The following is a 27,999-nucleotide window of genomic DNA, read 5'->3' as shown; positions in this document are numbered from 1 at the left end:
GGGAATGAGCTAAACTGAAGGCAGTCTTTTTATTGATAAGGGGATTCCAATAATACACAAATGATCGCACAAAAGAATACATCATTTAAAGGTGAGGAGAAGAAAACATTCGCCACAAGGCCAGCATCGGCTGTCCTTGGGCTAGAGGTGGTTGACTAAAGGCACCCCATGAGCCGGAAGCTCCTGATGTAACTGACGGAAGAGCATGGCACATCTGTTCCTCTCCTGGGCCTTCCCCAGCATGTGGTAGAGCCTCGCCTGGAAGTAAAGAACGTCTCTGATTTGCTCTTTGCAGTCCACTTTTGCAAAGTAACTCTTGGCTTCGTTGAGGTTCAGGATGGCTGACTCCAAAGCTGATTTAAAAAAAAAAAGGAGAAGGGAGTACCTTTAATTTGGTTAATTAGGGAAAGTCTCTATACAGCCCCATTTCCTTTTCAGATTTGAGATCAAGTTCTACCTGTTATTTGTTTCCTGGATACATTTCTATTCCTCTTTCTCCTTAAAAGAAAATCTGACTCAGGCTTTAGATTCTTGCAGTAGGCTTCAAGCCCTCATTTCTAAGAGCACATGACTCTATGGAAGATGTTTCTCTTTTTTTTTTTACTTTAAACCCCCAACCCCAATATTTCTAGAAGCACTGCAAGCCTTTTGTGAAAAGCTAACAGAAGTCTATGAAGACTTAGGACAGCAGAACACCTTCCTTTCTACTGGCACCTCAACTGGAGAGCCTGGCTGAAGGGAGCACAAGAAGGCTGGCTTGACTGTACCTTCTACTTTCTTCTGGGGATCGTAGGAAGCAGCAGAAGCAACCTGGCACTTGGCCACCAGAAACATAGCACGCCCTTTGTCCAGCACAGCCCCATCTGCCAAGATGGGCTCAATGGCCATATGGAGAATGTTCAAGGCCTGCTCAGGAATTCCAAGGATAAGCTGGAGGAAAAAAAAACCCAACAAGATCGGCCTGTGCTTCTCCAGGGCCATGAGAGGTCATGCAACAGCTTTGTTTCTGTTCTGCTAAGTCACTGTATTCTTCCCTGAAGGAGGAGCCTCTGGCTCAAACTGATAACTATTCTCCAGGCCCCACTTTAAAAATGTCTGAGAGAAAAACATTCATTTAAATAACAGAGAAACGGAGGAATGAAAGGTAGAAGGTCATTTGTGCTACAAAAAGTTCTGGGTTGTATAGGAGGAGTCTGTGTAAGTATGATTTAAATAACTCCTCTAAGGAATCCAAAATGATATGATTTTCAAAAGCCTTTTCAGAATCACAGGTGATGTTCCCCTGATAGGGTTTCCTCATTTCACACAAGGACACATACATTCATTGGCCTTGAATTCAGTGATACGTATGACCAACTAAGGGAGAAGTGAAAGACTGCCCACATGGACAGTGGTGGCCAGAGGCTACAGGAAGCCCTCCGGCTCAAATGATGGGACAAGAATGGCTCCAAATATGATGTGCAATGTGCACTGGTAGAGAGGCGCCCCAGACTGAGGAAAATCAGGGATCATCAAGGCACCCCTGTGACAAACCAAAGTCTCTCTTTGGGAAGAGACAAAGTGATTCTAAGAAGACAGAGCAGCAGGTGCTGACCCAGGGAGTCCAGGCTCTTGCTGCCCAGAGCACCAGCACCCATGCCCACCTACCACCAGCAGGAAATAAAACCTGAGGGTCACTGAGGACCCCTCGCCCTCTTGCACAACAAGAGTTGCTCACCTGGGAGAAAGCCAAGCTCAGCACAGTCTCTGAGGCCAGGTACTGGAGCCGGTACTCCCTGGACAGAGCCAAGGCCTGCAGTAGGACGGGCAGGGCGATGGTGTGGCAAGAAGACCTCCAGTACAGCTCCGCCACGGCCAGCAGAACGCTGTCCCAGAAATAGGAAGAAATGGGCCCAATGTGAGGGAGTCACCCAACCAAGAGACCACCCCCTCGGGCCTCGGCAGCCGCAGCCACCTCCAGAGAATCAGCCCTCAATTCATGCTTCCTTCTTGGGCTTTTTCTGCTGTTTGTCAGAACAATCTTGGTTTCATCTTCACTCAAGGATGATTTCTATGCCCTTCTACTGAAACTGAGCCTGGTATTTTGTTTATAAAAGAAATAAACTTATTCCAAATGAATGTGAGAGGACGCTGGAAAGTGACCAAGGTCACCCCATCAGGGACCAATCAGCTGAGATCAGCTGACACTATTCTCCAGGCCCCATTTTAAGAAGGCCTGGTAGAAAAACATCCACTTAAATAACGGAGAATGGGGAGTGAGAGGTGGAAGGTCATTACCACTACAAAAAGGTTTTTGGTTGCTCAGGAGGAAGCTGCGTAAGCGAGATTTGATTAGAAGTCCAGCACAGATGTGATATCCCAGCAGGCCTAGGAAAAACTCGGCCTCTTACCTAATCACCATTTCTGTGTTCTTCAACTTCTGACACTGAACCAACAACTTCTGGAGAAGCTTATGAGCCTCCGACATCTGGTTCTGGGCTTGTAAGACAATCGCCTTCCTATAAGGAAGACAAAGAAACACATGGGATTGGGAGAGGCCCCCGAGGGCTCCGCAGCCCCTTGCCTGGCCCTCCACAAGCAGATTTCCCAAGGGCAGGAACAGCTTCCTCAATCTCCTCTTGGAGACCCCTCCATGGTTGGCCCTGAACTTCTCTGGCTCTGAGCACTTCTGGGGAGGAGAATCCTACTCTGGGGCCATTATTCATCCCAAGTCACTCTCAGAGGCCCACATCAAGTTCCACACCAACGTGAAACTTCTCGGCTGGCATTGAGCCCTGGAATTGCACTCTAAGTGTATCAAAATTGTCCTGGGCCCAGAACTCTCGAGGAAGGCCTCCCGCACACTGGATGGGCCCCATGGACAATTTATGGAGAACACGGACAAGAGGCTCACAGGATGAAAAGAGGATGAGTTTCAATTGTACCTTTACAAGAGCTGCCATTTCACTGCAATCACAGACAATCACTATTCTCCAATTTTCAGTAACATACAATTTAGTTTTAAGCCAAGCTTTATTGATACTTTTTACTTTTAATAATAATTTTTTCTAGATTTAACCTTCCCCTTATGCCCAATAACTGAACCCTCCTGTGTAAGAAAAAATAATCATCTGATTCTTCACATCAAACTGTTTCTTTTGAGAAAAGAAATTATACTTCATTATCTGTTCTCCTGGACCAAGGTCACTGCAATTACTCAGAATCAAAATACTCAGTAATTGCAATGATACTCAGAATCCAGCTTACTTTTTATTAAAACTTTTTATTTTCAAAACATATGCATAGACAATTTTCAACATTAACCCCGCAAAACCTTGTGTTTCAATTTTTTCCCTCCCTTCCTCTCGCTCCGTCCCCTCAGATGGCAAGTAATTCAATATATGTTAAATATGTGCAATTCTTTTAGACATATTTCCACAATTATCATGCTACACAAGAAAAATCAGATCAAAAAAGAAAAAACATAAATAAAATGCAAACAAACAATAAAAAAAGTAAAATTCATTTCTGTTATGGAGTCATCTTATATGATGTTTTCCTGGCTCTGCTCCCTTCACTCTGAATCAGTTCATCAATAAATCTTTCTGCATTCCTCTTGGTACTATCTCTTATTATACAATAATATTCCATTACATTCAAATGTCACATTTTGTTTAGCCACTGTTTCAATGACTGGCACTTATTTTAGTTCTTTGATACTCCAAAAGTTCTACTATGAATATTTTTTGTATAAATGGGCCCCCACTTTTTTACCTCCTTTCAAGCAAATGCACCATAGTACCAAAACAGGGTTAACAGGTTACCAAAGAGTTTGGTAACTTCTATTGCTTAATTCCAAATTATTTTCTAAAACAGTTGGACCAATTTGCAGTTTTACCAATATTGTATTAGTAATACTATCTACTATACTACAATCTAGCAAGATATCATATCAGCAGATAATAGGGTTTTATGTACAAAAGCATTTTGTTCAAAAATTATCCAATATGCATCTATCTTCCATCTAGTGCTGGGCTTAAGAGTTAGAAAGATCTGAGTTCAAATACTGCCTGAGACATTTACCAACTGTGTGACCCTTGGCAAATTACAATCTGTCTCAGATATTGTATAAAATGGAGATAATAATAGAACCTATTTTCCAAGATTATAGTGTATATAAAATGACATATTTGTAATGTAGCCTACAAATCTTAATATACAATATAAATGTTAATTAGTGAATAGGATTATGGAAAGTTCATTATAGGGAGGGCAAAAACCTTCTTTGCAGCCTTCAGAGTAGCCACACCACAATGACATTTAGTAGCCACTTAATACATGTTTGTTCAATGATGAGAAAAGGCACTGTCTCTGCCAGAATTCCCTCTTAATATCAATCAGAAGGACTAGGAAGATAGACAGAATCCATTTTTAATATTAAAAAAATCTAAAGTGAATTATTAAATGATATCATTCACAAATACAGGATTCACACAAACAAAAAGAAAACCAGTAGTAAAGACTTCCTCCAGAGAAAGCTCTTACCTGTAGGCTCCCTCTAGGCTGTTAAGGGCCGTGATTCCTGTTACAAGAGAATCTGCCACGTGGTATTTACCATCATTCATAGCTCTTCCAAACTGTATTTTCTGCTCACAGAGCATCCACAACTACAGGGCAAACAAATAACAACTTAAAAAAAAAAAACCTCACAAACTACTCATTAAGGAAAAAAATATGGTTCTTCCCTGTCCTCCTGTGGTGTAGGGTTGCTGAGCAGCCCCTTTCCTCAGAACTCACTCCCACCCTTTTTTAAAACCTGCTGAAGATTGTAAGCCCTATAGCCACATCAAGGTCCACATGCCTGCCAGCCCAAAAGTCAGTCACTCCTCCAGAACCAATTTCAGCCCTGAATTTCCTGCTTACCCGCTTGATTCAAAGACATGAACTAGGAGGCAACAAGTATTTAAAAGTAGGGACTCTAATATGAATCTGCCTCGTCCAGGGCCCAGCATGAGCTCCCACCCAAAGGGAGCTTAATAAAACTATATTTCATGAAAAGAGTCTCAGTAATGGTGCATTTCCAATTGGACTCTAAGAGTCCGAAGGCTAGGGACCAGTCTTAGGAAAATATGCAAATAGAAATTCCTTCCAATTCTAGGTTCGCAGAGAAGAGAGGGAAGAAAAATCAGCTCCTTTGGACTCATAACTCCCTCAGTAGGGATACGAGGAGAGCAAGATAACACCAAAGGGCCCTGGGATGTTTATAAAGTCTCCTCTTCAGGACAGCATGGAAAGCTCCAGAAGTAGAAAGGCTGCAAGTCTGAGCCAGTATCCCCCAAGGCAGAGGCACAACACAGCCACCTTGGGCCCCTCTAGCTCCCAGAGAGATATCACTTAGGACAACTTAGACCCTGTCCCAGCCCCTTTCTTAGAATCTACTCCTGGCCTTCCAAAATTATCTCCCAGTGCTCAGAGTACTCAAAGACAGTATGGGGAGTCCTGGGAAGGCCATGGTATGGGGAGCCAAAAGCCCAGGGAGGCCCTGGTCTTTTCTTGTCACCTTCACTCTCTGGACCTCATAGCCTTCCTGTGGAAAATGAGGGGACTGAAGCAAATCTCCTTGAGGCCCCCCTTAGCTCCTCCAGGACTGTTCTCTCCCATTAGTTATGAACAGCTCAGGTCGTGGGCCTGGGGGCTGCTGAGGTCAGGGAAGCTCATGCAGCCCATGCAAATAGCCAACCCACAACCCTTTCATGCTTTTTGGGGGACATGCAATGCGCCTCTGAGGCCATGCAAGCAGCCAAGTACCTGTGCGTGCTGACTGTTGGGCGGGAACCTTTCTTTTAAGTGCTCCAGTACTTCAGAAGCAGCAGCCAAACAGCCCTGAAAGAGAAAAGCCCCACTGCGTGTGTCAGCTTGGGCCAGAATCCAACTCATCCTTCCCAAGGAGAGGAGCAGCTGCTGCCGAGGCTCAGCTTCTGGGGACAAGAGCCGGCAGCACCAGGAGGAACCGGCTCATCTCACATGGGAGGCCCCGGGAGGCCTTTCATCCGGCCAGCCTGGCTCCTGTCTTACGGATGTCGTCAATGTTTGCGCCATCAATGACATGCATGAGGCACACGAATACTCGGGCCCTCGCTGCCAGTACAGGAACTAAGATGTCCCCTGTTTGGTCCCAAAGTGAAAGTTGTCACGATGGGCAACAGTTCTAGTGGCTTGGGCCTGCCCTGAGGGGCACTGCCGTGGACTGTATGAGGAAAAGCACAACTGGCTCCCAAGATTAGTGCACGTGTCCCCAGGGACCACAAAAGTTCCCACCAGCCTGAGCCACCTCTGAGACTGCTCCAACCAGCCACTACGAGTAAGCCTCTTGAGAACTCAGACTATTTCTGGTCTCTCTCTGCATCCCCAGCATCCCCCCAGTGCTCAGTGCCCAAAGTAGGCAGCTGGATGGTACAGTGGATAGAGAGCTGCACCTAGAATCAGGAAAACCTGAGCTCAAATCCAGCCTCAGACACCTCCTAGCTGGGTGACCTTAAACAAGTCACTTAACCTGTTTGCCTTAGTTGCTTCAACTGTAAAATGGGAATAATAAGAGCACTACCTCCCAGGGTTGTTCTAAAGATCAAATGAGATATTAATTGTAAAGTGCTTCACAAACCTTAAAGCTCTATGTGCATGCTAGCTGTTACTGTTAACTGTTAGGGATAAATGCCTCTTGACGTGGTGATTCGGCCCAACCTGGACAGGGAAAGAACCAGGACGCCAGCTTGACAAGACATTTCATTCTCCCATTAAATGATGTGCTCCACTCTCTGTGGGTCAAGGAGTCTAGGAGCAATGGGTTTTATAACAGGCAAGCCCCAATTTCTTCCCCCAAGGATCCACCCAAATAAAATCACGTCTATCACCCAATGCTATGTGGAAAATCAATTTTACAACATCAGAAATAAACATAGAAGTGGGTGTCTTTTTAGAAAAGGCAGGCCAGTCACATGGTAAAGTGGGGACCAATTCATAAACAGTGAAGCTGCTCCCATGGAAACCATCCACATAACATCAAGACATGGAGAAGGAACCTAGTATCTTGTGATGAGGGGTAGGGGTAGGGGAGGCTGCCTAACCCTCTCACAGAGGATTTATGGGAAGAGGTCAACTAGTAGCTCAGGATGGGAGGATCCTGCCTTTATCAATAAGAACCCAGATCAAGACTTGGACCCAAGAAAACTTGAGTTCAAATCTGGGTGACTTTTATTAGCTAAGTAGTCACTGGTTCTGACAGGGATACTACTTGTGCCCCTGCTTCCCAGAACCACGGTGAGGAGGTACGCTCTAAACCTGAGCTGCTGTGACTTGGGCCCAGCTGCAGCCCGGGCTCTGTCCCTGCGGGATGCCTCCGAGCCTCCACTTCCTCATCTGTTAAATAAGGATGAGAATTCTTCTGCTCATGAGTTCATAAAGTTGCTGTGAGGATCAAATGAAGTGACGATATAAAATATAAAGGCAAGGTGCCAAAGAAATGGGAGTGAAAAATAAGTAATACCATGACAAGTGGGCAAGCAGATTCTCCTGGCACAGGTCTAACCTTGAGAACACAGGAACCAATCAGTCATTCTAATTTCCCAGTGAAACAATCCAACTGCATGATGGTCATTATACTAAGGAAAATTCTTGATCTCTAGCTTTTTGGGGTTTTTTGCATTTTTATCTTGGAAGTTTCTAACTTTTAAATGTCCTTCCTTGTTATTCTGCAAAGGGAGGGGAGGGAAAAGGAAGAAGCTAAAATAAACAACCCCCTGATGCTGTCCACCTGGGACATCAGAGGGCAGCCCAGCTCTGAAGCTGCCCCACAAGGGACCCAGCTGGAGTAGACTCAGGCCTGGACACAAGGGAAGAAGCTGGAAGTGGGGAACATTAACAAGATCCAAAGGACACAATGCTTTCTCTGGGTCTTTTTAACTTAACCCTAAATGAACCACAGAAACTTAAAAGAGCCAGACTTAAGTAAAGCGTCAAAGGATTCATGTTAATGAGGTGTTGTGAAAGCCATACTTTTTAAAAAGCAGCCTTCTAAGCAGAATAAAAATTCCTTCTGCCCTGTGTATCTCACGAAAGACATACTTGGCCAGATTTCATTTATCTACTTAAGAAAAAATGATGTCTCAAGAATATTTCAGAATGTCACAATGATTAAAACAAATACCTGGGTGAAACTCTCCCAGATACAGTCTCCAGTGCCAATGTGCCCATTAGGGAATGGCTCTGGGCAAAAGATGTGTCAGGGCCGAAAGTGAGAACAGGAAAAGACTGACTGGGTAGCAGTCATTGTAAACATTCACAAAAGAATACACTAAGAGAAGGCTCCCAGCTGGCTGCATATTTTTATACCAGAAACTTGGGGGATCTTTCCTCGGCTCTGGGAAAGACTGGCTGGCTGATAAAAACACAAGGAAAACATCAGCTCGTAACTCCTTATCACGCTGCTTGAACAATCATAAAACACTAAAACTATTATTAATATTGGGATTTCTCTGAGGATTTCCCACCAGGATGAAAGCCACTCCAAGCTCTTGAGCACAAATCAGGGTCAAGTTGAATGCCAGTGTGTGTTCAGGCCAACAACAAGCCAAACTGCTGAGGGACAAAGAAGTCTGTAGGTGTAGAAGGGGGATTATTTAGAAACAGGGAAGTGCTTGGTGAAATACTCAGACCAAAAAGAAAAACTGTTTCTCTGCCCTCTTTCTTATGAGAAAAACTATTTCAGAAGTTCCAGTTTCCTCTCACACAGCCCAGGAAGTTACAGCCAAGGGAAAGCAGATGGTTCCCTTTTCCCCACTTTCAAGAACATGTGATAATCTATGCTCCAGCCCACGGTTCCATCCTGTACAGCCCCTCATGGTCACTTCCGGACTGCAGGACCTTGCTTCCACGGGCCCCTGAGGAATATGAGACCCTGCATGTGGCTGCTGCCCTCCCCACAGGTGGTCTCTGGGTCCTCCACCCTGGGAGGGAGGGCTGCCCACTCACCTGCTCAGCATGAAGCTCGGCCAAGTGACACAGCACCACTGCAAACGATTCGGTGTTGCTCTGCTGCACACCCAGGTTCAAGGCCTCCAGGCTGTTCATGCTAAGCAGAGTCTGGGCCTGCTGGAGAGCCATGGTGCTGCACATGGAGAAGAACCAGAACCGAGTTTCCACGGCGAGCCCAGGCCACCCCTCCTACAGCCACGGCCAGGGAACTGGTCACACATGGCTGGTCTGGGAGTTCTCCTGAATGTTTTTTCTTTCTACTTTTGGTTACAAGGGATAGTTCTCTGGATGAGACCAGGGGAGGGATACATTTAAAAATAAAGGTGATGTACAAACAAAAATATCAACCTGTTTTTAAAGCAGAAAAACATGGCTACCTCCCTGTCTCCCAGCTTTTGGGGTATATCGTGTGGATCTGCAGTGGCTCCCCCCCAGGCGCACAGGCATCAAAAGCTGAGCCTGGGAGAGATCCAAAGAGGCCGAAGGTCAGTGCTCCGCATAAGCAGGAGCTCAGTCTAGACTTTTTGTTCCTGACTCCCCACTTTAAATGCAGCCAGGTAGCAGGCAGGTCTGGGCCCGTGCAGTCTCGGTGCCATCCTGTCTGGGGCTCTCCGGGACAGGAATGCTCGGTATCCCTGCTAGGAGGACCAGCTCCTGTGCTCCTCACACCAGAGTGTGGAAAAGGGAACCCAGGGAGGCCAGGGGAGAGCCTGGGGTTTGTGAAAAATAACAAGTGCTGCAGGGGGAGCGAGTACAGCAGAAGCCGATCCATCAGACTTAGGGATTCAAAGGCTGGTTACAGACAATCACATGCAAGGTGAGGACACTAACTGTCTAGGAAACTGAGGGGAGAAACAGCCCATTTAAAGGGCTTGCCCAGGAGGAGGCAGCAAGGACGAAGGCAGGGAGCCAGCTCCATGAAGGATGGAGCTCAAAGGTGGAGCACTTTAAACTGTGAGCTCATCTCCCCACCCTTCTTCCATGAGCTCTCACCCAGGTGAAAGGAGGCCAGGGGGCAGCTGCCGCCCAGCACAAGCACAGGGAGGAGTCCTGCTCACCTGCGCCCATAGAGCCTCCATACAGCTGTCTTCTGGGCCAGACTGATGTCAACGAGCTCCGCCAGGCTGTGCTTCCAGTGCAGAAGGTCCGAGTCCTTCAGGGCATCCATCAGCTTGCTTGCTGTCTTCCCAGCAAAAGCTCTTTGCTGGACCAAAGCCTGGATCCCAAGGGACGCTAAATACTAGGGACACACAGCCACAAGGCAGGGTCAGTTTACAGAGCTGCTCTGACACACTGTGGCATTGAGAAAACTATCACTTCAGAGCCTAAATTGTATTTTGACAAAGTGTAGGAGAAAAGATGCTACCAGATCAAATTTTCTCACTGATTTCCATTAAAATTTTCAGTAATTTATTCCCAGTGGGAATAAAAGAGGATGAAAATCACTCTGAGCTTCTTTTTCTTGCCTTCACAGTGGGTAGGAGAAGAAAGATTTAAAAGTGAAGATAAAATTGAATTAAAAAGAAAAAAAAAGTTACATGTGACCATGCTTTTCTTTTCAGGAGAAGTCCCAGGCATGATTGAGCCTCCTGCCAGAGAAGGGGCAAAGAGAGGCCACAAAGGCCTCTGCCCAGCCTTTAAAATCAGGAGCAGGCTCATTCCTCCTGCCTCACTTGGCCCTAGTGCAGCAATGGGCAATGTCATTGACCCTCCCAAAGGATGGGTGCCAGACAGCATGGCAGGGGAGGGGGCAGCCAGCAAAGGATAGGCCCACTGTCTGGAGGAGAGACGAGCTGAACCATGACAAAAATGAATACTCCTCCCCTGAGACTGGGAGTTGGCAAACTGTGTCACTGGCTCCTGACGTTATTTAATGGGTGAAAAATATCAGCCTTTCTCATCTTTATTAATGTTGTGCTAAGCACTGCAGACCTGTTATCACAAAACTAATGAAAGCTAAAGAAATAAATAAATAAAAGCGATTCAGAGGGGCTAGCAAAGTGGAGAGAAGACTGGTCTGGAGTGTAGTGAACCCTGACTAGTTGTGTGGCTATATGCAAGTAACTTAAACACTCAGAGCCTCAGTTTCCCCATCTCCTTCCCAGCATTGTTATGAGAACAAATTCTAAAGTACCATGCACGTCAGCTGTATTATTGCTGTCTTCAGATTCACAGATGAAAGCTTAGCACACCTTCAGTGTTTATAAAGGGCAAAAGTGGCTAAGTCTGAGCATTACTTTCTCAAGTCCGGGCTAAACCAGCAATAGAGTAAAACCAAACACAGAGGCAGACATTCAATCCAGGAGGGAACAGAAATACGAACAAAGGCTCGGGCCTCTTTCTGCCTCCTGAGTGTGATGGGCCAGAGGTGTAAGGGGCCTTACCGGTAGCCCAAAATGCACGGCTTTCTTCACTGAATGTTCCAACAGAACACAGCTATCTGATCTCTTCTGCTCCAAGATATAAAGCCAGCTCTGGTGGGGGAAACCAAAGAAATGTATCACTGCAGTGAAAATGCCCAAAAAGATCTGCAGATTTCATTGTGGGGTCATAAGAAGTACTAACAAGGGGTCCAAGAAATCCTCAGCCACATCTGCTTTCAGAAACAAAGAGCCCAACAAACCCCCCAACACACTTCAAGGACCTCCAAGCCTTCAAGGGAGGGCTCAGATCCCTGGGGGAATGGATGAGCGGGCCCTGTGGGCTCAGTCCGCATCTAGGAATGGCTTACACCTTTATCAATTGACTGAAAGAGGCGGTCAAAGGATTATCTTGGGCTGCGTCCCCAGTCCGAACAGCTGGCCAAGACAAAGCAGTCTTTCAGAGGCAAGTGGAGGTCTGTGGGCCGCTCCGGTGATTGTGGATGACTGAGAGCAGACGGCTCTCTCCACCTTTTGCGGGGCATCATTACCCTCCAGCCTCAGAACCCCAGGGGATGACCCGGCCGCTCACCAAGCAGTGCTGCAGACACACGTGGTCGTTGGACTCCTGGGCAATCCTGATCGCTTCCTGCAGGGCGAGCTCCGCCTGTTGGCTAATGACAGACCAAGCGTGGTTATCCCCTTCCAGGAAGCAGTACTAACCCCGCGCCCTCCTTAGGTCCCAGCCCCCAGCCCAGGGTGGGCAGGGCTGTGAAGGTGGCCCTCATTGGCCTCCCGCCTCTCAGCTCCAAAGATTTCTACAGACAGACCGCAGGCCTGACCTCTGGCCTGGGCTGTTTCCCCCGAGGACTTCTCTTTCCCGGGTCCCTCCTAATCCCAGAGATTCTCCCAGGCTCCTCAAGGGCCACGGGCAGAGACCCAGGATGACCCAGACCAGAAGCCTCTAGGGCTGGCCACTAGGGGGCGGCAGTGCTCAAGCTCCCATTATCACAGATGCTCCCGCTCTTGAGCCTCACAAGCAGAGGCTCCTGGGTCCAGGAAGACTAGAACCAATCCAGCCCCACAGCAGCTCCTGCTAGTGGGTCCCGGAACATGGCTTGACCTCTGCTGCCTCAGCGCCCACCTCCAGGTTACAGCGAGGATCAAATAAATCAACCCTTGGAAAGCACTGCCGGGTTCCAGGCTACTCACAGGGCCACCCGCAGCTCCCTGAGGACAGGCCCCTATCTCATGGTTCTCCCTGCCTCCCCCAGTCCCCCTTACAGTGAGGTACACAACAGGCACACATTTTTGCTGAGGGGCTACAGATAAACAACTTGAAAGGGGCATTTCTATAGTGGAAGTTTATTTCAGAAAATAGGTTTAAGTATAAATCCTCCAGAACTCCACCTCCCCTACCCCCAACTGGTTGTAGCCCTTCGGCATCCCCCTCAGCACCCAGCAGTTAGAGCGGAAGGGTGGGATCCTCCCTGGAGAGGTGGAGGAATGGCTGGATCTGGGCTTAGGAACCAGAGCGCAGCCCTAGAGGCAGATTTTCAGGTCACTTGAGCGGGTCAGTGCCCATTAACAGGCCATCTGGAGAGAAGCTGTGTGCCTTGCAGCCCATCTCCCTGGGAGACCGACTCCCAGCCCTCCCCAGTGCTGACCAGAGGTGGTCAGATTCCCGGACTCTCCATGGCCTCGACAGCAACCTGTCAGAGAGAACACAGATCCGTGACAGCTCTTGGCACACGTCCCCGTGTCTGACAAGGCAAGTCATAGGGATGAACCAAGGCTCGGGGCCTGGGAGAAAGCAGGATGTAGGTAGGAATTTTAAGGAAGACTGTCCCCTTTACCCACAGCAGCCACCACACAGTGTCCTGAGACACCTCTGACAGATGCTTCACAAAGGGAATCTCCAAACCTCCGGAAGGCTCTGGGCAAGTGCCCAAACCCCCAGAGAGGCCACTTCTCCACTAGACAAGGCCATCCCTGAGGCCCAGAGATCACAGGCCTGCCCTGATGGAGCAAGAGGAACAGCTAACAGGACTCCAGACCCTTTCAGTGCTCTCTGACTGTAACAAAGGAGGGAGGGCAGGGACACTGAGGGCAGCAGCCCAGGGCAAGGGCTCAAGGCGGCGTCCCTCTGCAGAGGGCAGTGCTGACCAGCCCTAGCCATGAGCTTTTTTCCTCCATGCTCACGTGGAGGGAGTGCACAAACTTACTAGTGTCCAAATCGGCAGTGCAAGGCAGCCAGATTGAGGGCAGCATATCTCAAGCTCCGCCCATAACCTTCGTCCCCATTACTTTTGCTCTCAGCTCCCGTGAGAATCAGGCGGTCAAAATAATGGAGAAGACTGTGTGTAGAACTGAAAACATCTTGGACCCGAAGACTGTTTAAGTAGCTTAAGTAATGCTAAAAACAAAAGACAACAAATAGTATTCACAATTTTTGTCTTTAAAAGATTCATGGTGGAGTGACGGAAGGACACCTGGATGCCACAGCACATGAAACTCTTATCACTGTAGTAAAAGAATGACAGTCCTTCCTCATATTTTCCCCTTCTTATCAGAGTAAACACTGGTCACAATTCACACAGCTCCCAAACGTCTTAAGACTTTCAAAAATAATTTCAGGCTGAAATCCAGACCACATCCTGGACATATTAAGGCCCATGTGCTGAAAAACACAGGTTTCATGACCTTTTGAAATCCCATTTAATTAAGAAGAGCCATGAAGAAAAAATGTGTACTTAAAAATAGTCTGAGTTAAAAATAACCTTGACAAGGTAGTATTCTTATCAAAACAAAGAGGGGGGAGGGGTGAACGCTAGTCTGGTTCTCTGAAGATGATGTGTGGAAAGACTTACCGCTTCGGCAAAATCAGGATTAAATTTCAACAAGTTATTCAATTCTTTCTGTAAAGAAGCCGGAGTGAGTGCTTTCGTCTCATCATTCTTTAATAAAGATGCCTGAAATGAAAATAATAAATCAGCTTCAAGATAATAAAGAGAAATGTAAGCCAAGTGTCACATGATAATTCTTTTCTGCAGATGTGGGCTTGGATAAAGTTTCATAAAGAGAAAGGTCAGCTCTAGATTAAGTGATGGTAGGACATGACCTCAGACTTCATACAACAGTCCCTTTACCCAAGCAGATTTTTCCAATTTGTTAAAAATACATCTATCAGAGGAAGACATTTCTTCAAGCCTCTCTGGGACCCTGGTGGCTAAAATGCACAGAGATACCAACAAAGAGCATGCTGCTCCCAAAGTGAAGGAAGGCTACAAAGGGCAAGCTCAAGGCCCGTGTCTAAGGCAGAGCAGGCTGGGTCACTGGTGTGTGGCACTACCCCACCGTGGGCTATGCCGCTGAAGGGCCAAAGGAGCTACCCGTCACCTTCCCTTGTTGGCGAAATGAAGCCATAAGCATGGAAACCCATACGCTGTCAGAGGAAGGCGTCCGACACTGGCAGGAGGATGAAGGGCAGTGCTGATGTCTCATATAGACTGTGGATAACCCCTTAACAGTAAAAGCTGGTTTGGATTGCCACATGGAAGGGGCAGGGAAAGTCAAGCTGCCTTACTACAAAGTTAACGCACCTGTTGGGAAAGAAAATATTCCGCTTGCTTCTGGGAAAGAGGCCCACTGCAAGAGATCTCCTCCTCTCTGAAAAAAAGAGAGTGAGTGTGAGCATGAGGAAGGGTGGCAGACACCGTGACAACAAACACAGGAACACCACCAAAGCGAGAGGATTTCTTACGAGAAGATCTCTAAATACTTCCTAACAGATTTTCTTTCAATTCCTAAATAAAAATCAGGATTAAAAACAGATCTATGAAACAGGTGGGAAGAAGCAGTATCATAAAATGGGACAAGCCTAAAAGAGGCTCTACTGCTGGCCAAGGATGGAGGTCATCCAATGTGGCTGCCCAGATCCACAACAAACCTACTCTTCCTGATGCATCCTTGATGGATGCTGTACCCCACTCCCCACAGTAGTCCTTCAGCAGAGGACCTCACCTCATTCTTCACTGAGGCTTCCCCCTGCCAGGTCCCTCTCCTCCCCACCAATTACACACTCAGCAGCCCCACTCAATCCCCCTTTGCTCCGTGACACAGGAAGATGCTAAGAGAACCCTCCTTCTGAGCCTCTGATCTCATTCCCTCTCATCTTCAGACGGCCTCATGCAACAGGGCGCAGACCAGCATCCTTAGATCTCCTACCACTGACTCCCACATGACGGCAGTCTTCACTTCCACAGCCAAATTCTTAGCACAAGTTGTATCCCCATTGCCTGTCCCTTTCTTCCCACTGCTCACTTCTCAATCCCTTTCCATTGGACTTCTTGACCTTCTCACTGCCCTTCCTACGGCGTCCTAATTGCCAGATCATAGGCTCAGTGCTCCCAAAGGGACCTTCCTGACCTATATATGGCAGCATCTGGTTGGGGCCATCCTCTCTGTGAGCCAGTCTCCCCTCCGTTGGGGCTCTCTTTGAGCTCTTGCCCTATCTGGTCACTTGCCACCAGGACCCTTCGCTGAGTTCTGATTCCTCATAAGCAACTATCTATTGGACATTTTTTAAAAATTTCTCACCCATATCCAAATTTCTTTAGCATTCATTTTTTAAAAATTTTGAGTTCCATATTCTCTCTTTCCATTCCTGTATAGGAAGGCAAGCAATTTGATATAGATTATACACATGCAGCCATGAAACATTTCCATGTTAGCCATTCTGCAAAAGAAAAGCTAGACCAAAATAACAAAATCCCCAAACCAAACCAAATAAAAAAAAAAAATTCAATCTACATTCAGACTCCATCAATAATCTCTCTGGAGATAGAGAGCATTTTCATTGCTAAGTTCTTCATAATTGTTTTATATCATGGCATCCCTGCAATTAGTTAGGTCATTTACAGTTGTTCATTGGACAATACAGTGTACAAAGTTCTCCTGGGATGCTCACTTCACTCTGCATCAGTTCATAGGAGTTTTTCCAAGTTTTCTGAAACAGTCCTGCTCATCATTTCTTATAACACAATAACAGTCTATCACATTCAAATACCACAATTTGTTCAGTCATTCCTCAATTGATGGGCATCCCCTCAATTTCTAATTCTTTGTCACCACAAAAACAGCTGCTATATTTTTCTATATATAGGGTTTTTTTGTTTGTTTTTCTTTGATCCCTTTAAGACATAGACCTAGTAGTACTATTGCAGAGTCAAAGGATATGCTGTTGGATACCCTTTAGGCATAGTTCCAAATAGTTCTTCAGAATGGTTGGATCAGTTCACAATTCCAACAGTGCATCAGTGTCCCAAATTTTCCACATCCCCTCCAATATTTATCATTTTCCTTCTTCTTTGAGATGGAACTCAAAGTTGTTTTGATATGCATTTTTCTAACCAATAGTAACTTAGAGCATTTTTTCATATGATGACAACTTTGATTTCTTTTGAAAACATCCTGTTCATCTCCTTTGATCATTTATCAACTGGGAATCATTTCTTCTTTTATTTTCTTTTTTTTTTTTTTTTTAAGTGAAAATACTATATTGTGGTTTACACTCAGTTCCCACAGTCTTCTCTTTGGGAGCAAATGGCTCTCTGCATCATATAAGATCATTGGAACTATCCTGAATCATCTCACTGTTGAAGAGAGTCGTGTTTATCAGAATTGATCATTGTATAATCTTGTTATTGCCATGTAAATAATCTCCTAGTTCTGCTCTCTTCACTTAGCATCAGTTCATGTTAGTCTCTCCAGATCTCTCTGAAATCATCCTGCTGATCATTTCTTATAGAACAATAAGGGAATCATTTTCTTATAAATTTTATTGAGTTCTCCCTATATTGAAGAAATGAAGCATATATCAAAGAAACTTGCTGTCAAAAGTTTTCCCCCCTTTTTCTATTTTTCTTCTAATTTTGGCGGCTCTGGTTTTGTGCAAAAACTTCAATTTCATGTAATAAAAAATTATCCATTTTTACCTCCCACGGTCCTTTCTTTCCTCATTTGGTCATAAATTCTTCCCTTATTCACAGATCTGATAGGTAAAGTTTTTCATGCTTCCCTAATTAACTTCACTGATAATGCTTTGAATTAATTTGGCATACCTTTTACATTTCCTTTTCTATGTACAGGTTGTTCCTCCCCAAGGGATATAAGCTCCTTAAAAAAAGGTTTTGATTTTTCTTTTTGTGCATCTCAACACAGTCAGTTCCCTAGCATTTATTAAAAGCCTACTATATGCCAGGCACTGTGCAAAGTGCTAAGGATATTAAAAATAGAGTAAAAGTCCCTGCTTTCTAAGAACTCCCAGTTTAACAGGAAAACAACATGCAAACAGCTCTGTGTAAAAAAGTGATTAACTAGAGATAATCAATAGAAAGAAGGGGGATCAGGAAAGGTCCAGCTTGTGTTGAAACTTGCAGGAAGCCAGGAAACTAAGCAGCAGAGATGAAGGAGAACGTCCCATCCACGGGGATCAGCCACACAAGATGTGCAGAGTCAGGAGACGTGCAAAGCAGCCAGGGAGCCGGAGCCACCGGATCTCAAGAGTATGTGGTGGAAAGGACTGAGTGTGAGCTCCTTGAGAAATGCATCTGTAATTCTGCTTTTGTAGCCCCAGGGCTTAGCTTACAGGAGGCGCTTACTGACTGTGTAAACTGTGAAATGTAGGAAGAGCCAGATTATAGGAGGGTTTAGGAGCCAAGCAAAGGATTTTCATTTGATCTTGTAGGTGTTAGGAAGGTACTGGGGTGCTATGTTCAGATTTACATTTTAAGAAGCTCAATGGGATGGCCGAATTAAAGATAGACTGGAATGGGAAGACTGAAGGCCTCCAGATCTACCAGGCTGCTACTGCAATAGCCCAGGCGTGAAGTGATGGGGGTATGTTCCAGCAGGTGACAACATCAAGAAGAAAGGAGGCATATTGGAGAGAACCATCTAGACCCTCAACTTCCTGTCTATGGGAGCTGAGAGGGAGGGAGGACAAAGCTCAGGTTGTGACCTCAGATGACTGGCAGGCGGGTGGTGCTCTCCCTAGGAATACAGATGTCAAATGGGCTCAGTTTTGACTGTGTAGGGTTTAAGATGTCTATAAGATAACCAGACTGAGATGTCTAGCAGGTGGCTGGATTTGCAAGACCAGAGGTCAGCAGAGAGGCTAGAGGCAGACAAAGAAACCTGCAAATCATCGGCAGGAAGAAGTGAATGGATCTGTGGGAATGAAAGTGAAAGAGCATAGAGGGAGAAGAGAAAAGGTCCTGGGGACCGCCATGGTTAATGAGCTTGCCTTGTGAAGATTCAGCAAAGAGCGTGAGAAGGAAGAGACTGAGGGGGAAGGGAGGAGGGAGAGGAGGACCACTGGGAGAGAGACCACTGGGCATCAAGGAGAAGTGGGGATTCAGTGTCAAAAGCTATGAGAAGGCAAAGAGGATGAGAAGCAGCTCAGGGCCTTTACTAAATGCTTCCTAGAGTAGCTCTCACACCCTACTTTCCTACTGTATCCTTTCAAATAACATTCTTCCCAAAACAGCTAGGGCTCAAGCTGGTGCACCCTTGCAAGGAGCAGCGTAGGCTACGACTGTCAGGCCTGAAATTACGTGTGTGGTGTAGTACAACCACACACGCGTCCAAGCCCCAGCCTTCTGAGCACCTCCAAGTGTGTGGAGGAGCAGGAGCCCAGGCCCACCCCTCCCTCGGTTCCTCAGTTTCCTGATCTGTACAGCGCAGAGGCTGCACCTTGTCTAAAGTCCCTCCCAGACCTAAGAATTTCCTGCTCTGAGGTTCTAATCCCGGGAACACCAACCCCCAGAGGAAGGAACACCCCTCCCCATTGTTCTCTGGTGTTTTCTGGCTACCATCGAGCAACCCCAAAAGCCCTGATCCTGGCAGGGCATGCAAAGGAAAGGAGTAAAGGTCAGGTGCCTCAGGCATCACACTGCAAGGACATGGCCAAACACAGGGGAAAAAAAATGTAACTTTTCACGAGCTGTTTCAGCTGGAAACTCCGTGACTTCAGAGAATCCAATGAGTCCAACGGAGGTGGAGGGCGGGCTGGTGCCCCCCGTGCCTACCAGGCATTGCGCTGTGTGGCGTATGTGCCTTCCTCTCTACACGAGGCACCTGAGGATGTGCTGCTTCCATTTGCGCTTCAGGCCCCCATGGGGTGAGCATGATCTTGCACACAGAAGGCACAATGGCCAGTCTGACAAGACCAGCCAAGTCTGCAGCCATCTCAAGAGGAAACCCCGGTTCTGCTCCCCAGGCCCTTTTTGCTCGGGGTCTCACCTGAGAAGCCACGCCAGGACAAGCCCCTGAGGCTCCAAAGGGAAGTGCTCCAATGGGGAGAAGTGACTCTGATGGGGGAGGGAAGAGGCTCCGAGGGGGGAAGGGGGCAGCAGATACCACCCCACCCCCCACAGCCCAGAAGGCTCCTGCTGCCAAGCAGAGGGAGTCAGGCTGGGAGTGAGTGGGAGCCAGAGCACACGTCCTGGGCAGCAGGCCAAGTAGCTGCTGGGCAATAGAGAGCCCCTGGGGTGCTGGAAGAGGGGAGAAACACAGCGCTGCGCAAAGACAAGGGGGCCGGGGGCAAAGGAGAACAGAGCTGGGGAGACCGGGAGGAGGCCACGGCGGGAGCCCAAACAGGCGGCCACACGGACTCCATGGAGCCCCCGGTCCTGCAAGTTATCAGCAGTGACTGTCATGAAAACAAAGATATTTTTTCAACTTGCAAACTGGAGGACGTTTCCATTAAGCTGTTGGTGGCCGCGTCCGTTAGGCCCTTGGGCAGACCTGCAGAGGTGAGCCCCGCATCCCTTGGTTACAGGATGGTTATGACACCTTTGGTCAGCTCTCTCAGCCTGTCTCAGTCTGCCACAGCGGAACCCCTGCTGCTCCCACCGGACAGATGACCGGGAGGCCAGAGGCCGGGCTCATGCTGCAAGGTGCAGATGCCGCCACTTGGAGGCAACAAAGCAAATTCAAAGTCACAGTTTCCATTTTGGCATCTCACAAGTGCCCAAAGTACAAGAGAAAAATCATCATCTCTGTTCTCTCTTTCCCAAAAGAGTTTAGCTCCTATTTTACCAGAGATACATCAAAGGCCTTTAGGGTATTTGGCAAACTAAGTAGGTGGTATTCAAGACATAGACAGTCCTTGCTCTCTACCTTCCCAGTTTTAAGAAAAATTATTTCGTAAAGAAAAATAAATTTTAAAATAGAGGTTCTTTAAAGGAGCATAGACTTAGAGATGGAAGATTTCATCTTTACAGAATGCCCTAATTTTATGGAACAAGGAAGAAATCAAAGTTCAGAAAAATTAAGTAACAGGCCCCATTATATCCACATAGGAAGCAGCAGACCTGGAATTCAAACACAATGGATTTTCCTCTAAATCTTTCCATTGCAACAAAGACTCTATAAAGGGAAGAACAGAGGGAAGAGAAAAAGAGGAAAAAAGAGAAGAGGAAGAAGGGAAGGAGAAAAAAAAGAGAAAGGGAAAGAAAAGAGAGAAGGAGAAACAGAAACAGAAACAGAAACAGACAAAAAGTGAGGGAGGAGGAGAGAGAAAGACATAGGGGAGAGAGACAAAGAGACAGAAAGAAGAGACAGAGAGAGAGAATACTCTTTTCACAAGACAACTCAAGTTCATGAATTATAGCATCACCAAAAGCTGCCTTTATAAATGAGAGCAAACTATACATAAATGCATATCATAGAATTCTGACAAAGTACTAACAACAAGTCAAATGACTTTTCAGGTGAGCAATCAATGCCATGCTGCTTAATAAGAGATGGGCAGTGTGGCCCAGTGGATAGAGGCTTGTTCTGGAGTCCTAGGACAATCTGCGACCAAAAGCAGGTCATTTAACTTCCATAAAGATGAAAAGTTCCAAATAAGTGACCCAGTCGCATCTGTGGAAGACGTCCCCACTCTTAAAGTTCTCAACCAGGCCTGGATCCTAAGCCTGGACTGTCCCTCTCCTGGAGGCAGCTCGAGGCTTTGTTTGTATCACTTCACGCTGTTGCTTCTCTGACTCAGGGCCAGAGACCACACTGGGCTCAAAGTGAAGCAAGTCCTGTCCTCAAGGAGTTTATACTCCAGCCAGGAGTCCGCCCAGGCATCTCAGGGTGTACAGAAGGTAACTACCAGGTCATGGGGTCAGGAAAGCACTACAGAGAGGAGCCCTGAAGGAGGAGGATGGGACAGACCCCAGGCCCAAGGCCAGCCGGGACAGAGGCGCAAGGTGGAACATCACCAGCGGGCACCAAAGAGAAGAAAGCTTGGCTTTACAAGAAATACAGCCAGACAGCCCTCTTTGTAATGGCCAGAAACTGGAAGCTGAGTAGAATTGGAGAATGGCTGAATAAATTGTGGTATATGAATATTATGGAATATTATTGTTCTGTAAGAAATGACTAACAGGATGATTTCAGAGAGGCCTGGAGAGACTGACATGAACTAATGCTGAGTGAATGAGCAGGGCCAAGAGATCACTATACACTTCAACAACAATACTATATGATGATCAATTCTGATGGATGTGGCTATCTTCAGCAATGAGATGAACTAAATCAGCTCCAATAGAGCAGTAATGAACTGAACCAGTTACGCCCAGCGAAAGAACTCTGGGAGATGACTATGAACCACTACATAGAATTTTTGTCCGCCTGCATTTTGGATTTCCTTCACAGGCTAATTGTACACTATTTCAAACTCCAATTCTTTTTGTGCAGCAAAATAACCATTTGGACATGTATACATATATTGTATTTAACACATACTTTAACATATTTAATATGTATTGGTCAATCTGCCATCTGGGGGAGGGGGTGAGGGGAAGGAGGGGAAAATTGGAACAAAAGTTTTGCCAATTGTCAATGCTGAAAAATTACACATGCATATAACTTGTAAACAAAAAGCTATATTAAAAAAAAAAAAAAAGAAAAAAAGAAATACAGCCAGAGATCCAGGTGAACAGCAGCTTGCCAAGAGGGCTCTGAAGTCCCAAGAAAGCCTGTTAAGCAGCACCAAAGGGTTCTCCTCCTAGATCACAAACTGAGAGCTGAAGTGGTCACCAAGGGATCACCTAGACCACGCCCCTCATTTTACAGATGAGGAAAAGGAGTCTGAAAGGGGAAGTGACCTGGCCAATGTCTAAGTTAGAAATGCAACAGAAGCAAAATTTGAACCCAGCCTCAGACTCTGAATGGAGAGTCTTTTCTGTGGCATCCCAGGCCCTTGCAGTTTCTCCCCCTGGTCTCACACACTCGCCCTCCCTATGATCTGTGCAGTGACTGTGCCCAGAATCGGACTCCTTCCTTCCTAGCCAGAACAAAGGTAAACATGAATGAGCGACACGTCTCCTCCCAGCTGGAGTTTACCTTGAAGGCACATCCAGATCTTCCCTTTCCATCACACCCACAAGCTGCCCCTCGGGGCTGGTCAGGTCCATGTCTGCCTCTTCCACAGCCGCTTTTTTCCCTGCATTTTGGAAGTACTCCTGCAGGGCCGTGTACAACTTGTACACCTGACTGAAAGAAAGCTTATTGTAGGCCAAGATCATGTGGCGCAGAAATAAACCTAGAAAACACAACGCATTTACGTTTAGTTAATTATGGTTGTAGAGATCTGGACTTGGGAAGGTATTGAATGGGGAACTGCCAGTGTGGAAATCCCCCAATGGATCTAGGACAGCAAGAGAACCGCCGGTCATTTAACTTCTGCCAAAGTTCCAAACAAGGGGCCCAGCTGCCTCAGAGGGAGACGTATCTACTTGGTGACTTGGCCACACTCCCACAGTTGGTATGTATCAAGGGAGCCTTTGAACCAAGGTCTTAGGCCTTCTAGCCACCACGTTAAATTATCTGGAGGCAACCCACAATTTGTAGGCTCCTGACAAAAGTTTGCTAAACTGAATAATGATCTTTAAATATTTAAATGCCAGGAATTTTGAATAATACAAACTACTTAAATTTCATTTACATCAATCCCACAGATCCAACTGGTTAGACATCAATTCCTATGCTTGTGAAATTTAGCTTCTATCGGCCTTCTGTGATGGGAGCAGCCCCTGAAAGACGGGAGGATCTTTCCATTTGTCTGTACACATGAGCTTGGCAGAGGCTGCTGCCTGAGCACAAAGGAGGGCACAAAGTGAGTGCTGAGGAATAACCTGTCCAGATGATCTGGAGAAATCCTACTTGACTCCGAGATTCTGATGGAGAAATAGCATGAGGGCCAACCCTGAAGGCACAAAGTTCTGGGTTCAAATCCTGACTGAATGACCATGATGCAAGCACCCTAAGCCTTGAAGTTATGTTATTGATCCCCCTCCTAAAGGGAACTTCCACACCAGAAATGTTTCGTACTAAGGATATCAGAGGGCCTGGTCTCCCTCCCATTCTCGCCGTGATAAAGTCAGATTAGATAAAAGCCCAGACTTGGCTATCAGACAGAGCTTTCAAAGGCAGTGGCCAATACAAAGAACCTGCGGGCCCGTTGGGATGCCACGGAGCCATCTTACATCTAAGAGCCGTGTGCTCTGGGGCTGCTCCCAGACAGCAGTGCCACTTTCTGGCCCTTCTGGCACAGCCCATACCTACGACACTTGTCTTGTGAACCTCGGGGTCAGTTCCAGAAAAGGAATCAGAAAGGTCATCAAAGAACTGTTCCATGTCCTTCAGCTCCCCTTCAGCCATCAGCTTGATTCTGAATGAAAACATTGAGATTGACTCATCTTTGTAAACTCCTGTGACACCCTGACTGTGTCATGTTTCCCAAGGGAATCTATGATTGAGGGGAGACCTTGGGGAGGCAACAGTATGGACAGGGGAGCCCCGGGGAAGGGGTGGCTGTCTTCGATACAGCTCTGCCATGAACCCAGGATCCCACAGCTGCCTGCTGAAGGCCCTGCAAAACCACCACCTTGGGAGCTCCCATTCACCTAGAACTTCTAAGCCCCATCGGGTCCCAGACACCCATTGTGGCACAGGGACCACAAAAACAAAATACAATTCTCCTTCCAAAGGACAGAGTGGAGTTTTAAAGACAAGCAAATCTCTAACTCCAGCTTGTGCTCCTGAATATGAAGTGGTGACAGAAAGGCCTGAAACAAGCATTTCTGTTCCCGGGAGTGCTCAGGAGAGCAGCCCAGTGCCCAGCAGTCCTGCCCACCATGGTAGTGCAAGGGTGGGTGCTGAGAAAGGGCCATCCTAGAGGTGGGAGGCTGGGTCCAAAGCATTGACCTGGGCCAGGGCTGGCTCCAGGCATCCCCCATGACCTATCCGGCTTCAGTTTCTGCATCTGTACTATCAGCACTGGGCCAGCTCGACGGCCTGTGGCCTTCAAACTGCATCCACCCATGTTGCTTAACCTTGTTCTTTGTTACAAGGGAAGTTTGAAGGGAGAAGAGAGGAGAGGAAAGATGGTGAAGGGGCAGCAGGCAGTATAAGGGAACACATAAAAATAAAAGACAACCACCAATTTTTACCATCCCATCCTAATCTTCAAAGCATATCTTGGCTTCTGTGAAGCTGAGATTCTTCTTCTGCAAAATGGACTCGTGACAGACACCTGCCCTGGCTACAGTCGGCACGGCATTAGGGCCAAGGCCCGTTTGGACACATCATTATAATATTGTTTTTGGGCCACACAAAATTATCAGCTTGAAGAACTAGATCTGTGGAAGGATGTTGTACCTGTTTTTGGCTCATTACGGTGGACCTTAGTATACGGCCCGAGTTAGGGGATTGCGGGCTGGCCCTCGCTGGCTGTGTGATCAACTGCAAGCCTGGCCACCCGAGCTTCTGAAGGACTTACAGCTCTGCCCTGGAGAGAAACTGTCCCATACCAGCAAAGCTTCAGTCCATGTCTGGCACCTTGCCCAACAAAGCCTCTCCCAATGTCTCTGAACTAGTCCTATCATTAAACTACCTGCCACTTACTCCCTAAATTATTATTTTGGCTTTTTAGATAATTATTGAAGTTGTGCACCAAAGGTAGAGATGTTTAGTTCTGTTTTTCACAGCATTCATAAAGAAATGAATTCTTTTCAACATGAAAACTTTCCCCTATTAGCTCCAATGAAACAACACTATCAAAAGTATATTTGCTCAGTGTTTATTTGTAATTCTTGGTCACTTGAACACTTCTTCAAACTCAATGGAAAAGGGAGAATTTACCTGATTTGAACCGAATTTGCCAACTGTGGACAGGACTCATCAATTGCCTTGTGTAGCCGAGTCAGCGTCATATCAGGCCCCTAGGTGACATTAAATAAAAAAGGGAAGGTTGTGAACAAATGGATTTGAGATTCAACCAGTGACAAATAGCTAATTTATCAATTTCTTGTGTTCCCCTCCTCCCTTATCCTACCAGATTTTTTGAGATGTCGCCTCTGACCCAAACCAACAAGGACCTACTATGTCACACACTGGACTAAATGCTGGGAATGTAAAGACAAAAAAAAAATGAAAATAAGAAATAAAAATGTCTGCCCTCAATGAACTTACATAAATAGATAAGTGAAAAAAATAATCCTGAGGAAGGAGAGAGCACTAACAATTTGGGGGGATCAAGAAAAGCTCCTAATGGGAAGTAGAAAAAGAGCCAAACTCAATTCTAAGAATTGGGGATTGGACAGAGAGAATTTCTGGCATCAAGGCTAACCCACAAAGAGAAAAGTCAGGAAATAGCAATTGGGCCAGTTAGCTGGAAGAGAGTATGTGAAGGGTAATAACATGAAATAAGCTCAGAAAGGAAAGATGGAGCCATTCTGGGGAAAGCTTTAACTGCTGAACTGCAAAGTCTGTATTTTAACCAAAGGCCCAACTTCAGGATAAACTAGGTCTTTGGTAGTGAAGAAACACAATCAAACTTGTGCTTGGGAAAATGACTATGACAAGTGTGTGCGAAAAGACCCTACCCTTTATTCAAAACAAAGGACTCCTTTCATCCGAGTGTCCAGACTTTGGCTTGCACACAGCTTTGTATGTGGGTAGAGAATGAAATGGAGAGCCCAGTGCTGTGGCAAAGGTCTGAGGGGATAAGCGAGGGCCTGGCCTAGCAGCCATTTCAGTGCATGCAGCAAAGGAGACCAATACAAAGACTTTGCTTAGCCACCAGCAAAAAAGAAGACACACGCAAACCCCCAGTCAATGACCACGAGAGAGTCTCCACAGAACTCTCCAGCAAAAGTCTGCTCCCTTGCTCGCCAGGCTCTCTCTCCTCCTCTTTGAAGTCCTCCTCAGTTACCAGCTCCTCCCGGGAGCCTTGGCTCATCTTCCTGCACCTCACAGACCTCCCTCCCACCGCCTGTTAGGCGGTCATCGCGCTCATCCTGGTTACTGCGATGTCATTATCACTATGACTCATTCATATCATAGTGCTTGATGCTGTTTAACCTTTCTCTAGGTTGACGTCACACCTCTGCGTGGTTTCCCTTAAAGAAAAATAAGGGGGTGTCAGTGGTGGGAGGGGTTTGGGTCAAGTTGAACTAGAAAGACCAAAAGATCCCTTTGAACTCTAAATCCCCGGCCCTGAGACTGTTCCTTTTTCACACACAAGTTGGTCCCTCCTTCCTCTCTTCAGCCTCCTGACCTTCCTATACCAGCTAAAATCCGGCCTCGGAGGAAAATCCCTTGGTTTTGGTCACTGCCTCCCTGTACCGAGCTGCCACGGGTCTCCCTGGTCAGACTGCAAGCTCGCGGAGGGCTTGGCGGGTGCTCCACACACTCCGCTCTCCTTCCTCCTTTCCCCAGACTGCAAGCTGCAACAACATTTTTTTTAATTGTAAAGGCCGGAAGCTCCTCGAGGGCAGAGGCTGCTTGTCTTTCCTCACAACCCTAGCATTCAGCGCTGCTCCTGGCGCACAAGTCAGCGTTTGACAAATGCTTGTTTCCCTCCCTTTTTCCCGTGGGACCGGAAGCCGTCTCTCTCCGCGTCCCAGCGAGAAGCACAGTGCCTGGCGCTTACTGGGTGCTTCCCAAGGGTTAGTTACATCTCTGCCTCCCTTCTGACCGGAAGCCCTGGAGGACAGGGCTCTTGGCCTTTTCGGGGACCCCAGCGCTCGGCACGGTGCCCGGCACTTAGTAGGTGCTTTAGAAACGCTTGCACACGCTCGGGCGGGCCGCCGCGCAGGCGCGCTCCAGCCTTGGGGCCGAGGGCCCGGGGGCTCTCCCCAGGCTGACGAGCCGGCTCCTCCCCCCCCGGCCTCCGGCCTCCCGCGGGGCTGCACGTGGGCGGGCGGGGCCGGGCCCGGCTAGGCCCGGACCCCCCGCGGCGTCAGGCGCTCGCGCGTCACCTGCAGCAGCGGCAGCAGGAGCTGGTTGAGCCGCCGCCGCTCCAAAAGGCCGATGGCGGAGCCGCCCGCGCGGCCCATCTCGCTCAGCAGCACGAGCACGGCGATCTTGTACGGCGTCACCCAGTCCTTGATGCCGAACACGTTGGCGTGCACCACGCCGTTGGTCATCATGGGGTTGAAGTAGAGGCTCTCGTGCACGCTCGCCATGGCGGCCGCCCCCGCCGCCGCCGCCCACAGCGGCGACTCTCGGAGGCCCGGCTCCTCCAGCGGTAACGGCGGGCCGCGCGCAGCGCCGTAACCCGGGAAACCAG

At 47.3% G+C, this 27,999-nt stretch overlaps 1 protein-coding gene across 4 annotated transcripts; it reads right to left on the bottom strand.

The window, feature by feature from the left end:
* Window positions 1-10: 10 nt before the first annotated feature.
* ANAPC5 (anaphase promoting complex subunit 5) lies at window positions 11-27,998 on the bottom strand. 4 transcript variants are annotated; one of them, XM_031948546.1, is made up of 17 exons: window positions 27,689-27,998; window positions 25,569-25,648; window positions 23,987-24,096; window positions 22,770-22,968; window positions 14,972-15,038; window positions 14,240-14,341; window positions 13,595-13,785; window positions 11,962-12,043; window positions 11,394-11,483; window positions 10,068-10,249; window positions 9,007-9,142; window positions 5,788-5,862; window positions 4,525-4,646; window positions 2,391-2,498; window positions 1,718-1,865; window positions 768-930; window positions 11-353 (listed from the first exon to the last, which is right to left on the bottom strand). In XM_031948546.1, the coding sequence occupies exons 1-17, from the start codon at window positions 27,893-27,895 to the stop codon at window positions 142-144; spliced, it is 2,274 nt and encodes a 757-aa protein (XP_031804406.1). In that variant the 5' UTR covers window positions 27,896-27,998; the 3' UTR covers window positions 11-141. The 4 variants fall into 4 exon arrangements, with proteins under 4 accessions (XP_031804406.1, XP_031804408.1, XP_031804407.1 ...); XM_031948548.1 differs by lacking the exon at window positions 27,689-27,998 and adding an exon at window positions 26,986-27,667; XM_031948547.1 differs by lacking the exon at window positions 27,689-27,998 and adding an exon at window positions 26,312-26,968.
* Between the last annotated feature and the right edge of the window lies 1 nt (window position 27,999).

Source organism: Sarcophilus harrisii, chromosome 1 (genome assembly GCF_902635505.1).
Source record: "Sarcophilus harrisii chromosome 1, mSarHar1.11, whole genome shotgun sequence".
Taxonomy (NCBI): Eukaryota; Metazoa; Chordata; class Mammalia; order Dasyuromorphia; family Dasyuridae; genus Sarcophilus; species Sarcophilus harrisii.
The sequence above is the reverse complement of the archived record's forward strand: the minus strand, read 5'-3'. Positions and strand labels throughout refer to the sequence as shown.